At 35.7% G+C, this 17,810-nt stretch overlaps 2 protein-coding genes across 3 annotated transcripts; one reads left to right on the top strand and one right to left on the bottom strand.

Moving 5' to 3' along the window:
* Positions 1 to 357: 357 nt before the first annotated feature.
* Positions 358 to 2,724, bottom strand: LOC7471943 (proteasome subunit alpha type-1-A). Its single transcript, XM_002300725.3, has 2 exons — positions 2,202 to 2,724; positions 358 to 1,017 (listed from the first exon to the last, which is right to left on the bottom strand). Exons 1-2 carry the CDS (start codon positions 2,550 to 2,552, stop codon positions 562 to 564), a joined length of 807 nt encoding a protein of 268 aa, XP_002300761.2. The 5' UTR covers positions 2,553 to 2,724; the 3' UTR covers positions 358 to 561.
* A 6,406-nt stretch (positions 2,725 to 9,130) lies between these two features.
* Positions 9,131 to 15,893, top strand: LOC7479734 (auxilin-like protein 1). Of its 2 annotated transcripts, none has more exons than XM_024595292.2 (8): positions 9,131 to 9,676; positions 10,186 to 14,278; positions 14,368 to 14,437; positions 14,557 to 14,639; positions 14,725 to 14,790; positions 14,886 to 14,975; positions 15,241 to 15,417; positions 15,657 to 15,893. In XM_024595292.2, exons 1-8 carry the CDS (start codon positions 9,309 to 9,311, stop codon positions 15,690 to 15,692), a joined length of 4,983 nt encoding a protein of 1,660 aa, XP_024451060.2. In that variant the 5' UTR covers positions 9,131 to 9,308; the 3' UTR covers positions 15,693 to 15,893. The 2 variants fall into 2 exon arrangements, with proteins under 2 accessions (XP_024451060.2, XP_024451061.2); XM_024595293.2 differs by having other exon boundaries at positions 9,132 to 9,676; positions 14,371 to 14,437.
* Positions 15,894 to 17,810: the final 1,917 nt, after the last annotated feature.

Raw genomic sequence — 17,810 nt, 5'->3', positions numbered from 1 at the left:
CACAGCCTCTCTCTATTATCGAGTCCTTGAACTTTGAAGGGCACTTAATTGTAAAAGACAAGAAAGCCTTGAAGGCTGAGGGATCGATATTTTTATTTGATCAAGTAAATATCGATTTGACCTAATGTTGTGAAGTGAGATGAGAGGTTGGGGACTGTTTTTAGGTCACAAGAGGAACTAAGCCCAAAACTTTTCAACATAAAATGGGCCACAGAAAGGCCCATAACAATCCCATCTTCCCAAAATCACTCGTGGATTAGCCCCGAGCCCTCCTGCATCAACTTCAAGAGACTCCATCGATGGCCCGTTCTATTCAACGTTAAACACGGAGAGGGAGAGGGAGAGGGAGACCGAGTATGAGATCATAATTCATAAATGATAAGCACGCCAAGGCCAGCATAACATATGTTGCGCAAGTGATGCAAAGTTAAATTGCATGGGAAACGAGAATCCAACAAAAAGATGTCTTCCAGATCGCCTTTCATTTTTGAATAAATTCAGAATACACAAGCTAGAAAACATCCAAGACTAGGAAAGAGAAGCCGCTTGTTTCTTGCATCATCATATGTCCATTGGAGCCGCATCCTGATGAGCAGCAGCACCCTCCTCAGCAGCGGTGCCCTCCTCCTCAGCAGCACCAGCCTCCGTCTCTCCCACAATCTCAAATGCATTAATCAACTGTTGGACGGTTTCCTGATCCAGTATATGGAATGCCTCGTCAACTCCTACCACAGCAACCGTGCAGATGGAACTCTTTAATGTTTCTCCTTGCAAGGTTTCCCTAACTGCAATGAGAGCGTCCTTGATCAGATCATCCCTTGAAGAGTCCATAAAATTCTCAAATCTGCGTTCCAAGTATGTCTTTGCAGCTTGTGAGCGGGATCCTATTGCAAAGGCCTGGTATTCAAAGTAGTTCCCACTGGGGCAATTGTAATAGAGGTGAGCTCCAGATTCATCTGTGCCACCTACTAGCAGACCAACACCGTAAGGTCGTTTCCATGAACGTTGGGTACAGACCTGCCATTCAAATATGTATTACAGCTACAGATGAGTAGAGCACTAGCAGAATAGCATGGAAATATGGTACATACTTTATGATTCAAACACAGTAACGAGAAAACAAGCTACCCAGTGAAGCTACAATACTCTTGCTTTGACCATGTTGCATTCTGGAGATAAAAATTAAATCAACAATGCAAAGACAGCCAAAAGATTTCCCAGTTACAATTAAGTGAATAATCAAGCAATCATCAATCCTTTATATAATTGAGATTTATCTGTTGACCTCGTGTGGCAGATATAGAACTAGAATTATAATTAACTCCACCACAATGTCAGATCAACTAAAACATCACCTATTATGGTACAGTCATTATTATTTTTAATGAAAACTGTACCATTATTAAGAATAAGTAAAATATGCATATTATTTTAATATTACCATCACTTTTTTGAAGATAACCTTCTACAAGGATGGTTTCACAAGTATTGACTTCTCCAAGCTCATTAAGCTCGGTGAGCAAATAAAATCTCCTTGGTTAATCGGAAAAAAAGGGTGGATAGTTTCACAAGTTGAAACTCAATCTGAATTCCAAGATTTCAATGTTTCAAAAAGAATGTTTCGAAAATCAAAGGCATAAATCTGTGTTGTGTATTGACTGACATGTGAAGAATGGTGGAGAAGATGTCAATTTAAGTTGAACCTATAACTCAGACATGTTAAGGGAAAATCCACGACATCAAAGCTCAGTTATGTCACCCTTGAGTAGAAAGGGGTTGCAAAGGTTCAGTGCTGGTAGATTATACTTACATCCACCATCAGCATTGGGGGATTTTAATCCTTAAAAAGCACTTGATCATAAACACTCAACAAAGAACCCAATACAAATCCTTCAAGGGAAAGATAAAACAGACTAAAATAGAGAGATTAAAGAGACCTAATTTTCGTACTTAACACTAATTGCTGACCAAATTACTCCTTTACCAACACAAAGGTACATTCAGCTCGCTATTGTACTGGTAAAAGTAGCTTGCATTTATAATTCACAAAACAAAAACCCAACTTTCCCCCCAAAATTAGGTTCTAAAATCAACAATTATTCACTCAAATAACACATAACCAAAACCCTAAACCCCGCGATCTGAAAAATCAAGCAAAACCCAAAAAGAAAGTTAGGCCTTCTAAAAATAAGCAAACAAACCTGAGCCTTATCCGCAAGCTGAACGACGAGGCGACCAACAGGAAGAGGAGACTCGTAATTGAAACTGTAATTAATGCATTCAGTTCGCATGTACCGAGACAAAACACGGCCGTCAGCGGTGAGTCCAGCGATGGCGACACCGATATGGTCATCGACCTTAAAAATCTTCTTCTGGTGAGAGGAGAGTTCGGAGTTGGCTTTGTTAACGCATGCAAGAACCACGTGAGTCTTAGATCGGAGTCCAATCGCCGCTGATCCTTGCTTCACTGCCTCCATCGCGTACTCTACCTGGAACAATCGACCCGCAGGACTCCATGTGGTAACGTCTGTGTCGTATTGATTCCTGAACATTTTTTCAAGCTTTCACTCTCTTATCTTCGATTTGATGTGATGATGTCTAGTTTTCTTGGTGTGGGAGTATATAGGAGGGCTTCTTTTTTCTTTTTGGACAAGTCAGGAAGCAATGAGTTGAGGGTGAGCTGAGTCGATGAATCGAGGCAGGGTTCTTGCCGCGTTCTGATGAGCTCGAGGTTTTGACCCTGAAACGAAAAGTTGGGTATCTGGAATTGGAGGCCCAGTATGAGTCCAGTGTGAGTATAAGAACCACTGGGCTCATTGGAAAACGGGCCTATAGGGCTGGACAGATCCGCAACCAGCTTATTCTTTCAATCCAAGATGAATTGCCTGGGCCTTTAAAAATAGTTTATTAGATAGTCCAGTAATAGATGAATTGCTCTACGTGGTACCACCATGGCCCATGGAGGACTGCCGGGCATTGTTTTAAAACCCGGATAAGCTGGGATCCGGCAGGCCTGGAGTATGGACTAGTCAAGATTAAAAAAAACTCAACCATCCCAGAGCTTTTAAGTTTTACAGCATTTTGCTTAGATTCCCTCAGAAAAAACTCCAATGCACACACATTAAAGGTGGTGAGCTTTTTGAGAACTCTACCAGAAACCAAACGTTGAAAAGGAATGAGTTGGTGGTCGCTCGAGTCTTGAAAGCAGCACCGAGTGAAGTATATAAATCTCTGTTTGAGAGTTCGGTCCTAGAAGTTAGTTAATATTTAAAAATTAATTCTTAGAATTATTTTTTTAATTTTTTTTTTATAATTTTGATGTACTGACATTAAAAATAAATTTAAAAAAATAAAAAAAATATTATTTTAATTTATTTATAAGCTATAAACACAGAAAAAAGAAAAGGAAAACAAAAAAAAAAAAAGATGAACAAGATTTACCCTAAAAGCTGTCCTCCTTAAACTGAATCTACTTTATTAGATTCACAAGTCAGTTGAATTTCTGCTCAAGCTAGCATGGTGACAGCATGTGAAAGTGTTGACTAGTTGGTAGTCACAAGTGACTCGACATACTTTCCCTTCTTGTTGTTGTTGTGGTTGTGGGAGGGGCAAATTAGAAGAAAACAATTAATATCAAATTTTATTTTTTAAAGAGTTAAGAATATAATTTATTAAACAAAGAGCGTTGGAAAAAACAATTCTTTACAGTGCCTGTCAGACCTCCTAATTCCGCCCCTGGTTGTGAGGGAAAAAGTTGCAGTAGCATCGTTACCTTTGGGCGTTGGAAACAACTCAAACAAGGCATTTGCTTGGGCTTATATAAAGAGAAAAGGACAGCCATGCATGCAGGTGCGGGGATAGAAGGCAAAGGAAAAACCAGTTTGATTTTAAGGATATTTAAGATTTATATAATCATTAATTTTTAAACTTATAAAATTAATTAAAGTATATATAAGTTAGTCCGAACACCTATATTAATAATAAAAAAAATTCAGGTTCATCTTGTCTAAAAACATGGAAAAACACATGTAAAAAATCTAAATTATCTAAGATTATTTTGAGTTTTGAGTTAAATTCAATTTAGTTTTTATTTTTTTATTGGAATAATATTATAAAAATAGGCTATTCCTTCCTATCTTAGTCTATCATTTAGTTTTTTTTTTTTTTCATCATAGTTATTAAACCCGGTCTCATTAGATAACTTAACCTAGAATTCAACTAATCTAATCCCCTATATAGGCTAGGTTTTAAAGAAAAATCAATCTAGAGTTGTTTGACCAAGTGGGTTATTCTGTAATCTAATTGAACCGGTTAAAATCTAATTTTTTTTCTAGAAAGATACTTAAAATAATATTGTTTTGATTTAAAAAAAAAACAAAATTGATTGACTATAGTCAATTTATCTTAATCATGTCCTGAATCTTTAGCCAAGTTTAATAATTTTAGTTTTGAAAATACATATTATATTTTAAAATTATCATCTATAATTAAAATTAACATAAATAACGGTCTTTTAAAAAAAAGATTTGAGGTACTAGAAATTAAAAAAAAAAAGTTAAATTTAGTTTAACTCAAAATCTAGAAGTAATTTTTTATTTTTTTAGCCTATAAAAAAACAAAGAATTTTAGTCAATACTTTCGGGCGTCGTTATAAAACGTTGATTTTCATAAAGAAAGAAAGAAAGAAGTAAAGCCATAATAATTTGGTGGGTCATAATCATCATGTGTATTGTAATTAGTTCATGTTCTTTGGCAATGCCACTTCTTAACGATTTCATTAAAATAAATATCTTGGAGTAATTAAGTGTTGAAAAATGAGAAGGTAGGGCAGAGCTATTCATAATCGGAGATGCTCTTCGAGTTAAGTGATCAAAGCTCTTGATCATGTCTTTTAGCATAACTTGAAAGAAAAGGGAAGCGTTGAGATATGCAAAATGTTGGTGAAAACGACAGTAAAATTATTCGTTAGCTTTCACCTAATGATTGTTCGATACTTGGATTTATTTCCAGACCCACTTGGAGCCAGCTATGCCCGAGCTGTTGATCATTATAAGTTCATGTGTCTGCAATTTTAGACACCCAATAGTTCATGAACTAGCTTGTTATTTGATTTCAAATCATTAGGAACACCGAGCATATGGCCTGCCGCTACGAAAAGTCGCCTAACACACTTGTCTGGTCGGGGTGCCGAGTAATCTTGGAGGGTGCTGTAGTTTTATAAGTTTTTGAATTATTTTATAATTGATTTTTTCTGTTTTGAATTATTTTATATATATTATTGTTAAAAATAAATTTTAAAAAATAAAAATATATATTATTTTGATATATTTTATAAAAAAATAACACGTTAAAATTAAAATATAATTCTTCCCAGTATCTCCAACACGATCTTGGTCCCGAGTCACCTCCGATCCAACTGCTGTCCCATGTGAAGGGCCCTGGTTTTCGAATTGATTGAACGTTGAGACGTGTAGTATAATTGCTAACGGAATCTGCAATTGTTATAAATAAAGCAAGAATATGAATAACAATTGTCAATAATGTGTGGAAGGAATATTTATATAATGGCATTTATTTATTAGATTTTAATTATTTTTTTCATTCATTTGTTCTCGAACTAGTTTACACATCAATTAAAATTAAATATGTTTTAGAAAATTTTAATAGCATAGATCTACGTTGATATGGTATATTTAAAAATAACAAAGTTACTTGTTCCATAAATCCAATCCAATAAATTCTTCAGAAATAAACGGGGTTCATAGGAAATCTAACACCAATTATGTATAAGCATATTTTTAATTTTTAATTTTTTTTACAAGCATGTTTCTTGAATAATTTATCCTTTACAATGATTTTTCTTTTTAGATTTTTCCTCTAACTATTTATATTTAATCATGCATTACGGTTATACAAGACTTAATATTTATTTTTTGTTTTGTATGTTAATTATTTATATTTTGTATCAAATCTACTAGGAAAAAGAATTATTCCCTCCACCCTCGATGTAATATTACATGAGCGGGTCTGTTTGAGATTGTGGTAGTGATTGCGGTTCAAAATACTTTTCACATAGAAATGTATCAAAATAATTTTTTTTTAAAAAAAAAATTATTTTTGAGATCAGCATATCAAAACAATATAAAAATATAAACAAAAATTAATAATTTTTTTTTAAATTTAAAAAAACACGATTTCAATCATGTTAAATCGTGTTTTCAAACAAAGTCGAGAAGGAAAGAAGAAGATAAAACTCATCTCAAATCCATATAATCACCATCCTTATATATGCATTCAAATAAATAAAATTTTAAAATACCAACTTTAATACTTGAATTTAAAAAACCAGATGACGTAGCAAGCTCCATTGACCACAAAATCAATTCCTTAAAATTAATTATTCAGTTACTAAACTATTTAAGACTTTGCCTAGTAATAGTAATGTGATTCAATCTATTTTTTAAAGTATTCTTTGAATTATTTTTTGTTTTTTTTTTAAAAAAAAAATATATTTTTTCAATATTTTTTATATATTTATATAAAAAAATAATATTATTTTAATATATATTTGATGGAAAAATTCTCAAACACACCGCAATGTTTAACTCGACTTGTTTGAATAATCAAAATTGCCAACAAACTTGAATACCAAACCCTAGGCTGTCCCCAACCGAGAAGGTACGGCAGTGAACTCATTGGTCGATCACATTGAAAAACCAAGCATCTCTAACTGGAATTTGATGATTGGAATTGATTGTTTGTACTAGGTATTAGGCTTGAAAATGATCCAAAAATCAAACTCATCGCCCATCCCTTCTGTACATTGAAAAACATATTAATATTTCCCCGTGAAAATAATATTATTTTACAATATCATAGTACTTCACTTATCTTATTTGTTAAAGAACAAAAAAAATTGCCGCACAGAAATATGGTTAATATTTCAAATCCGTGCCTTTTGGTTCAAGACACATAGCATTGAACCCACAAATATATGTATGTAAGAGATAGAGTGGTCGGTGTGTGTTTGTTATCTACGATTTTAGACTATTCAAAGACAGAAGCCATTAATGACAATGCATGGACCACTGCAAAGCTGCTTGAATTCAGATTTTTGTGAACTGTGTACTGTTGATGACGACGATAACGCGATTGTTTTCAAGGAACACATGATCAAGAGGAGTGCCTTCGTTTAATGTACAGACATGATCATGTCTTAGACTAGTTTTGATCCGAGGATAAATGTATCTAGGATGAGCAGCTGGTTTCTGGGTGTGTCTAGCCAATATGGAAAAGTTTACAGAGGATAAAAAACGAGCCTTCCATGTATCTGGGATGAGCAGCTGGTTTTGGGGAGTACTGTCTAGCTATTCTGGGAAAGAGTTTAAAAATGATAAAACGAGCCCTCTACCTTGGAGCTAGCGTTGCCTTGTTAAACTTTATAAACACCTCAGATCCAATTCAGAGATGGATATTTGTGGAAATTAATGTTGTGTCAACAACGCTTCTGAGGGGCTAAACCAAGCGAGTTTCCCTACTCCTTCTATGCTGTTCTTCATGGCTTATTAAGGGTCTAGGCATATGTCTCTTGTCGGCTTTGTCTCAAATTATATAAATTAGTTTGTTTTAGAAATCACTCTTTATACTGAAAAACATCTATATCAACCATAAGAAAGAAAAAAAAACTTTTTTTCCTTATTCTAATCACTTGTTGTTTTCTACCCCTCAAGATTGTTGATTTATACCTTGTATTAGCTTGTGAAATTTTTTTTTTTTATAAACTTTATTGTCCCATATAAATAAATAAATAACTTACCTTCGACTACCAAAGGAAATTCAAAATATAAATAAATGGAAATCCAAGAAAAAAGTTGGGATTTAAATTTGCTACATGAAAGTTATTATTTTGTTCCAAGATTAAGTTTTATTCATGGACTATTTTAAAAGTGTATTTTTATATTGATTTGATATATTTTTTAAAAAAATAATTCAAAATTAAAAAAATTAAGAAAGAAATTAACTTATAAAAAACCCCTTGGAATTAGAATCCACCAGCCTAACTGCTCGCGCTTCGCCACAAGATCAAATTATTTTTTTGTGCAAGAAATAATGTTCAGGTGTTGCAAAAACGTGCGACTTGTATCATAGACTCGACTAGATCAAATAAACTGATTTTATTTCAAGTAAACAAAAAAATAAAAAGGAAATAATAGTAGTTGAATCAAACACAAACGGAAAAGTAATTAGAATAATACGAGAAAAAATATTTTTTCAAAATAAGGCAAATGATATATCTCAGTTCACAACCTATTAAATACAAAGGAACAAAATGGGGTAAAAAATAAAAATAAAAAGCAGGCATGATCAACTCGAGTTAGCATGATATATAAACCTATAACCCTGGTAATCAGAGTCGAGTCAACTCAGGATATCCGACCAAACTCGTGACTCAGATCATGAGTTGAAATAACTAGATAAAAAAATAAAGAGAACTATAAAGTTTTTTTTTATAAAAAAAATCATACTAACTTTTCAGACTTGTAACTTAGGTTGTTAAACTCGAAACACTCCACATGGAAAAACCATGAAGTCCAATTTTTAATCAATCAATTATTAAAGGATGAAATTGAAAAAAATAATTTAACTGTATAAAAAAACTTAAAAATAGCATTTAAAAAATAAAGATAAAATACAAAATAAATTTTATATCTGATTAAAAGGTGAAATTGAAAAGAAAAATCAATTTAGTAAGATAATAAAAATAAAATAAAAAAACAAGAACCAAATTGACTTGAAAATAAAAATAAATTTTTTAATAAACAGTGAAATTGAAAAGAATAATAAATTTTACAAAAAAAAAATCAAAAAAAATTAGAAATTACCTGAATTCGCGAATTCAAAACAATATTTACCTGAATTTCTCGTCTTCCACCCTATCTCGTCCGCCCAATGACTGTGCCCGTTGCTTTTTATGAAAATTTAATTTTTCTATTATTTTAAATTAATTTGTTTAATAATTTTAAAATTATTTTGATATATTAAAAATAATTCTTTTTTAAAAAAATATTTTAATATATTTATAAATAAAATAACAGTAACAATTAACAAATCAAACACCTTAATTAACGACAATATTTTTTCTTCTTTAACGTCTTCTCTCTCGTGTCTGACTCTGCAAAAACTATCTACAGAGAAAGACCAAACCGTTTCTCTCGGAGAAGACCAAAACCAAAAACAAAAGTTAAAACCAAACCTAAACAAAAGCAAAACGCGTAAAACCTAAACTAATACCCTCTCTGTCTTTGTGAATGGAGCACCAGCAAGTCTCCTCTGTCTCTGCTGCTGCTCCGTTTTCAAAGAAGTTTAGTTATGACCGTGGACATGGCGGAAAGCATGTGTACGACGGCGTTTTTAGTGGTGGTGGTGGTGCAGTGAAGCTCGGGGCTCGAGTGTTGGATTATAGAGAGATATTTGGTGGGACTGCTGCTACTGCTTCATCGATTCCGATTCTTGATGTTCCCGAGCTGAATGAGAACAGTAAGGTCTCTTCTTTTGGTGCACAAAGGGCTGATTACGCCACTATTTTCGGTGGTTTTGGAGATGATGATTTTGGTTTGCTTCACGAAGAACTCTTTGCTAAACGAAAGAAAGTCAAGAGTTCTATCAATGGAACTCGGTATGTGTGGACTTAAACCCTGTTCTCTATCATTTTCCTTTTTTTATTTCGAAAGTTGGAATTTTTGAAGTTATATAAGTGAAATTTTGGATCTATAAGTATGAAAACGAGGCTTAATTTAAGGATTTAGTGGTTTAGACTTGAAGCTGTGCATGGTTATATGTTCTTAGTTTTAGCAGAACAAGCATGGAATTTGAAAAGAAGTAATGTCATAATGTGCTTGCTTAATTTAAACTTGGAAAGAGGCTGTAACAGGGGGTGTTCTTTTGCTTTTCAAGGAGGGGAGGAAACTTTTTCTTTACCGAATTCAAACATTTTTCTTCTAAAATGATAACCCTTGAGCCAAACAAAGAAATAGATGGTGTACTGCGAAAAAATTCCCCAAAATTATGAGTGAATTCCGTTTAGTGTTTTGTTTGCTTGACAATTGAATGGATTTGTTGATGGGATATTCAATTTGTAAAGGTGGAAAATGATTATTTGTTTGTTTTGGGCCCAAAATTGTGTAGGTCTCTAGCTGAAGCAAGGTCGCGGAATGCCGGGTCAAAACATTCTAATGTCTCAAAAGAGCAAAAAGATTCATCACCTGAAGCGCCATTCCAGTCGATTGATGGTGTAAAACTGCTTAACGTGTCTTATAATAAAAGCAACCCAGGGAACAAAAATGGGACAAATGGAATGACACGTGTTGCTCAACTTCATGCAGTTCCTGGCTATACTTTTCTAGTTGATGAAATCACTCCCTCAAAGATGACTGAAGGTGGCAAGCCAGCACGATCAGTCCTAAATGATTCTCATCTCAATGCTAATGTTGGTAAGAGTGTGAAGGAAGACACAGCTCGCAGGAAAGCTGTGTCAGGTCCACAACCCAGAATTGCTGACACAAATAGTTTTAGAAGTCCTGCTGAGTTTCAGAAGAAATCAAGTCGAAATAGATCCATTTCGAATGATATGCCTTTTGATGCATTTGAAATTGGCCTAGGCAGACGTCCACCTTCAAGCTCACCAACTAATTCCAGCTATAATATTGGTGGCACCGATATATCAAAGAATTCCAAGTTTGGAGTTTCTAGAAATGATGCTTCTAGAGGTGCAGATTTACTAGCTTCTTCTGATGAGGAAATGGATGCAAATTCAGATGCTGCTGCCTCAGCAGCTGCACTTAGAAAGGCAATAGAGGAGGCTCAAATGAAGATTAAAATTGCAAAAGAATTGATGGAAAGAAAGAACGAAGGGTTTCAAAATCGTGCAAAGACAGGCTTTAATAAAAGCTGGAAAGCTCAGAAGAGCGAGGTTAAAACTGAAGAAAGATTAAAAAGATCCAATGAGCTGGTGGATCGGGAAATGCGTGAAAAAGAGGATACTGCAAAGCAAGAATTCACTGGCGTATCAGAGGGTAATGTGTCAAAAGCAAGCCAACTAACTCCAGATTTTGGAGATGAGAAGAAATCTTCTTTTGCTAATAATGCTGCTGGAGAAACACACAGCAAGGAATCCAAATCAACTAGAACAGATAATAGGCTGGAAGCAGAAGACTGGGAATCAACAGAAGAGTTTTTTGAAGCTGCGGACTATGAGGAGCTCAGGGAAATGCCATCAGAATTTGAGCAGTCAGACAATGCAGAGAAAATGGCATCATATAATCATGAAAATAAATGGAGCGAGAAGATGACTGCAGAAGAAAAAATAAAAAAGCCAGAGGAGTGCACTGAGGAAGTTTTTAATGAGGACAAGGTCGAGAGAGAACTAAATTCAGTGGTAGGAGCATTTCGGTGGAATTTATATGCAAACTTTGTTAAGCCATCACAAGTTTGCCATCCGGAAGAAAATGAAAACAAAACGAGAATTTCTAATAACCATGAAGAAACTTATCAAACACCTACAGTCTCTGATGAATGGAATGACTGTGAAACTGTGCTGGAAAATCTTCACCAACCTGAAGAAAACGTAAAACTTCCAGTCCAGGAGTTGGATGAAAATGAAGATATGAAGGAACTAAAAGATGCTCAGGACTGGGTGGAAACCGAGAAGAAACAAAGGGAGGCATTGGATCAAAAGGAAACGGATAATAGATCAGATGAAGTTTCTATCAGGGAGGAGAATGACAGAGACCTTGATCAGATATATGAGAAAAAACAAAATGTGGAGGGACAGCAAGAAGAACGGGACAGGGTAGAATGTGAAATGAAACAAGGAGGTTGGAACCTGGAAGAATATGCGGAGAAACTAAATGATTTGCACAGGGGAGAAATATCAGGCGATGATGGTGAGACAGAAGAGAGTGAGAAGCCAGAAAAACTAGTGGATGATGAGGAGATACTCAAAAAAAGTGATCAGATGAATGAACCTGAAGAAAGCACAAAACTTCCGGTCCATGAGTTGGCGGAAAATGAAGATATGAAGGAACTAAAGGATTGGGTGGAAACCGAGAAGCAACGAAGGGAGGCATTAGATCAAAAGGAAACAGAGAATAGATCAGATGAAGTTCCTATTAGGGAGGAGAATGACAGAGGCCTCAATCAGATATATGAGAAAGAAGAAAATGTGGAGGGACAGCTAGAAGAACGGGACAGGGTAGAATGTGAAATGAAACAAGGAGGTTGGAACCTGGAAGAATATGCGGAGAAACTAAATGATTTGCACAGGGGAGAAATATCAGGCGAAGATGGTGAGACAGAAAAGAATGAGAAGCTGGATAAACTTGTGGATGATGAGGAGATACTAAAAAAAAGTGATCAGATGAATGGAACTGAAGAAAACGCAGAACTTCCAGTCCAGGAGTTGGAGGAAAATGAAGATATGAAGGGACTAAAAGATCCTCAGGACTGGGTGGAAACCGAGAAGAAACAAAGGGAGGCACTAGATCATAGGGAAATGGAGAATAGATCAGATGAAGTTCCTATTGGAGAGGAGAGCGACGGAGGCCTCGATCAGATATATGAGAAGAAAGAAAACATGGAGGGACAGCGAAAAGAATGGGACCGGGTAGAATGTGAAATGAAACAAGGAGGTTGGAACCTAGAAGAAAATGAGAAACTAAATGACTTGCACAGAAGAGAAATATTAGGCGAAGAGGGTAAGATAGAAGAGAGTGAGAAGCCAGAAGAACTCATGGATGATGAGGAAATACTCAAAAAGAGTGATCAGATAAATGAAACTGAGAATAGAGAAGAGAAGGCACGCGAAGGGATAGAAACTGAGAGGATAAGATCCAAGAGTTGCCTGGGGGAACAAGATGAGAAGACCATGGAAGTGACTGAACAGGCCTTAAGATACGAGGGGGACAATCTTGAAATGGCCGAGGATGCAAATGAGCAGTATGAAAATGAGAACCTGGGTGGGAGTGACAATGCCTTGGGATGTAAAATAAACTTTGCTGTTGGGGATTTAAAGGCAGAGGTACTTACTGTCAAGGAGAATGGAAGGGTAATGAGGGTAACTGAATCTTCCCCTCTATTACAAGGGACTGAGAAGGAGTCAGAGGCAGTTGAAGATGCGAACAACCTGGAGCAACAGAATTGTGAAATTGCAGGCCTCACTCAAGGTCTCATTGGACTCGATAGGATTAAGAAGCAAACTGCAGATGTGACTGAGGCTCTTCTTAATGGAGAAAATGGGATATATTTAGGTGAAAATGACATTAACTTTGATGACAAGCAAAATGAGCATCATGTGACAGAATACAAGAACATGTCCAATCAGGAAAAATGCTTTGAAGAAGTAAATAATGAAATGGATGATAATGGTAATGTTGATATCTGTGAACCTGAAGTTGGCACGGATAATGAAGAAAGTGAGAAAAGTTCGATATCATCTCACAATGAAAGATGGTCCAGTGACGAGACAGAATCACTTCATGATCCAGAGTGTTGTGTTGAAGAAGCTGCTCACGAATTGGGAGAAAATAATAATGATGTCAAGGAGTCTGAAGTTGCAACAAATCATGAAAAAGACAAGAATTCTTTTGAATCTTCTGAGGAAGATAGATGGGTAGGTAATGGTGTAGATACTGAAGCAAGTCAGCAACCTATATTCGAAGGGCAAGGGAAGACCACAGAGATATCCTTGGAAGAGGAACCGAACCAAAGCACCAGCAAGAAAGAGGAGAATCATTGCAAGAATCCAGCAATAGAAGAGAAGGAAGCTGAAGATAATTTGCAAAGGAAATTGGAGGTGGAGAAGAAACACTTCAGTAAAAAGGAAGAAGTAAAAGTGAGGGAAATAGAAAGAGAAAAGGAGAGAATAGCTGTCGAAAGGGCAATACAAGAAGCTCGTGAAAGGGCTTTTGCAGAAGCCCGAGAAAGGGCTGCTGTCAAGAGAGCAGCTGCAGAAGCTCATCAAAGGTTAAAGGCTGAGGTCAGAGAAAGGCTAGGGAAGGCTCTTCTAGAGGCCAATAATAAGTTGGCAGCTGAGAAGGCCTCATTTGAAGCCAAACTAAAAGCTGAACGTGCTGCAGTAGAGAGAGCAACCACAGAGGCCAGGCAGCGTGCCCTTGAAAAAGCTTTGTCTGAGAAGGTTGCTTTTAAAGCAAGAAATCAGGCTGAAAAGTCTGCAGCTGAGAGATTTTCAAGTATTTCAAAAGATAATGGGATGAATTCCAGAGTTAGTGTCTTTACTTGTATTTTCATTGCTTTTTTATGCTATTCGTAAAAGCATTTGGCATGGAAAATTAACTGTTGCGGAATTTCTAGCAGGATAAACAATGCAATGACCCAGGTCCTTCTAGCAGTTCAAGGTATCCAGGCTCTTCAAATCATGGTGGTAAGTACGTTAATATGATATATAGAAAGCTCTATCATTTCATAAGGATATTGAACTCACATGGGCTTCTATGCTGCTCCTAAGCAATACATTCACTTTTTTATTTCCCCACTCAACAGAAAGATTTAATGGAGGTAATGGTGAATCCGATCCAAGGAATAAAGCCACATTGGAAAGGCATCAAAGAACAGCAGAGCGTGCGGTATGCTCCTTGCACCTGATTCAGATATAGGAATTTTAATTCTTCGACTTCTGACTAGTATGCTTCTTTTTTTGGTCTCTTCCAGGCAAAAGCTCTCGCAGAGAAGAATATGCGCGAACTTCTTGCTCAGAAAGAGCAGGCAGAAAGAAATGTAATTAGCTGCTCAGATAAGATAAGAAAACATTTCTAATTTCATTTAGTTTTTTAATACTTTTCTCACTGTCTTCTACTGAATATCGATGGCAGAGACTGGCAGAAACTTTGGAAGCTGATGTCAAGAGATGGTCAAGTGGGAAGGAGAGGAACTTGCGTGCTCTGCTTTCAACACTGCCATATGTGTGTAGAAACCTTCCCGCTTATACCCGTCCATAAGTTCTATAAATTCACTCCATGATGCATTACGGATTTATGATTTTCTTCACAATTTATTGACCTTACATTTACTAGCTAGCTTATTAGATCACTTTTCTAGATTTTAATACATTATAAATTGATTATTTGTTATGTTTAAAATAAATATCCAGTTGTGCTCAAATGGGATTATCTCATGCGCTATCCCCTTGAAGCTTCTTTTTCTAACAGTATTTTCCCTTGCTTGCAGATCCTTGGCCCTGATAGTGGCTGGCAGCCAATTCCTTTGACTGAACTTGTGTCAAGTACTGCTGTGAAAAAAGCTTATCGCAAGGCCACGCTATTTGTTCACCCTGACAAGTTGCAACAACGAGGTGCAAGCATACAGCTGAAATACACCTGTGAGAAGGTTTTTGATCTTCTAAAGGTGTGCTACTGTTTCCTCTTCTCATAGGAAATTTATCTGTAGCTTGTCATGGCCTAGTTGGACTAAAGCATGGATAATTGCAGACGTCTTGGTCTTTAACTTTAAAAATGGCACTTAACAACATATTGCATTCAGGATGGAAACTAAGCCATAATGCCATGCAGCTGTTATGTTTTTCATCCTTTTCTCTGTCCTTGAATTGTTCAAGTGATGCTCTTTTCTTTATTTGTTTCTCCCAGGATGCTTGGAACAAATTCAGTGCAGAAGAACGGTAGACAATGTCAAGTCTCATCCCTAAGGTTGCATTCTCTGGAGAGAAAATTCATGTCCAAGTTTGCATCCTCAATCCTTTAGTGTAGGCAATACACACCCACATTTGTATCCTTGGTCTTTAATACTTAGGCCATTTCTTGTAGTGCACTCATATGCCCATTTATATGCAATTTCAAAGCTGTCAAAAGGGGTCCTTGCTGCTAGTTCATACTTCAATGTGCCCCTGGTTTGATCCAGACCAAAAAATGCGGGGTGGGGGAATGTCAAGCATAGATATAATATGCAGAAACTATAAATCTTCAAACGGACAATGGTCACTAAATTGCAGCTACCTTTGTTGTTCAAGTTTCCACAGAAAACCAAATGCACGGATTCCACCCACAAGATTCTACGTCCCATCAGATTAAATGAAGTTACGAACTAGGATGCTTTGGGATTTGGGTATGGCTGATCTGAGATCGCAAGCCAAGCATGTGCAGCTTGATTGCATCATCTTGCACGCTCCTTGATCACTTACGGTGGAATATTTTTTAAATCTCATACTGCTTTATCTACCCCAATTAATTAATATTATTGGAGAACATGTGGAATATTTTTTTTAATTTATTTACAGTAATGAATCCTCTCTTGATCACTCATATATCTTTATATAGTTTATATTATATTTATTTTCACTAAAATAATATATAACAATATCAAAACATAATAAAGATAATTTACATAACAAAGATAATTTAATGAACGTACAATGAATAAGCCTGAAACTAACAGTAAATTGGGTTTTACTTATTTCCTGCATGAGAAGCTTAAAACCTTTGTCATCAATAGTTTTGGAAAAAAGCAGCATATATGCCTGAAATCCTTCTAGTACTTGATGACAATATGCAGCCTCTTCCTTTTGCCTATGCTTAGGAGTGTGTAAAAAAATTAAAAAACTGATTAAACTGAGAAAATTAAAAAAAAAAATTAATTGAAAAAACCGAACCGAAAAAAAAATTGATTAAACCGATTAGAATTTTTTTAAAAAAATTCAGTTCGGTTCGGTTTTAGTTTAATAAACCTGAAACTGAAAAAATAGAACCGAACCGAACCGGTTCGGTTAAAAAAAATATTATAAAAACACTTTATAATTTTTAACCTAGCATCTCTTTACTCCTTACCCCGCAGCCCTCACAAGCCGCCCCCCAGCCCTCACAAATCTCAGAACTCTCATATCTCAATCTCTCACACTCTCAGCTTGATAAAAATAATTTTCCCATCACTGTACAAAACTTCACAGATCTAGTCGTCTAACAAGTTTTCAATCTTCATCTTGCAGATTGGTAGATCTCCAACAAGGCTTGGAGAAGTGTTGGGCTCCTCGTAGATAAGCCTTTGTTGATTATGAACCAATCTCTTAACGTTCATCCTTTTCTCTAAAAACAATTCAATCAGATGCTCTAATATTTACAAGCTGCTGCTGCTGCTTCTTCTTCTTCTTTCACTCTTGGTGCCAAATACTATTTGCTTTTAAAATTCCATTTCTGTTGTTAATGAGAGTGACAAGACATTAAGCATTCTACACCATTCTACAGAAGATTATGCAATCTTGTAATGAAATATCACATGACATTAAGCACAAACACAATACAGGTTTTTGCCAGTTTTTTTTTGAAAAATAACCTAACCGAACCGAAACCAGTCAGTTTGAACTGGTTTCGGTTCGGTTTCAGTTGTTTTTTTTAATAAAAAAAATCAATTTAGTTATTTTTTTTATAGGTAAAAACCGAATTAAACAAAAAATAATTACCTCTAATGCAGCCACGCATCAGAGTACACAACATCAGCTCCTCTAACTGATTCCTGTGGGTCTTTAGTAATCTCAAATTTTCCGATCCCAAAATGTTGTGCCTTCTATACAGTTTCCGCATCAGGCTCAAAACTTTTCGGGCAAGCACAAAGTGGAAAGGTATCACAGCAACCAAGAGTATACAACGTTATTCCCGACCCCAACATAAACAACCTGAATTTGTAGGCAGTAGACAGATTTAGCTTAGAATCGTATGCAACTCATGTAGTGCAAAGACAACAAAGCATACATAGAAAGCATGATGAACTAACCATGGTTCCTTCCAACCGGC

Source organism: Populus trichocarpa, chromosome 2, assembly GCF_000002775.5.
Source record: "Populus trichocarpa isolate Nisqually-1 chromosome 2, P.trichocarpa_v4.1, whole genome shotgun sequence".
In the NCBI taxonomy this organism is placed as follows: domain Eukaryota; kingdom Viridiplantae; phylum Streptophyta; class Magnoliopsida; order Malpighiales; family Salicaceae; genus Populus; species Populus trichocarpa.
Note: the sequence above shows the minus strand (reverse complement) of the source record. Positions and strands in the feature narration are given on the sequence as shown.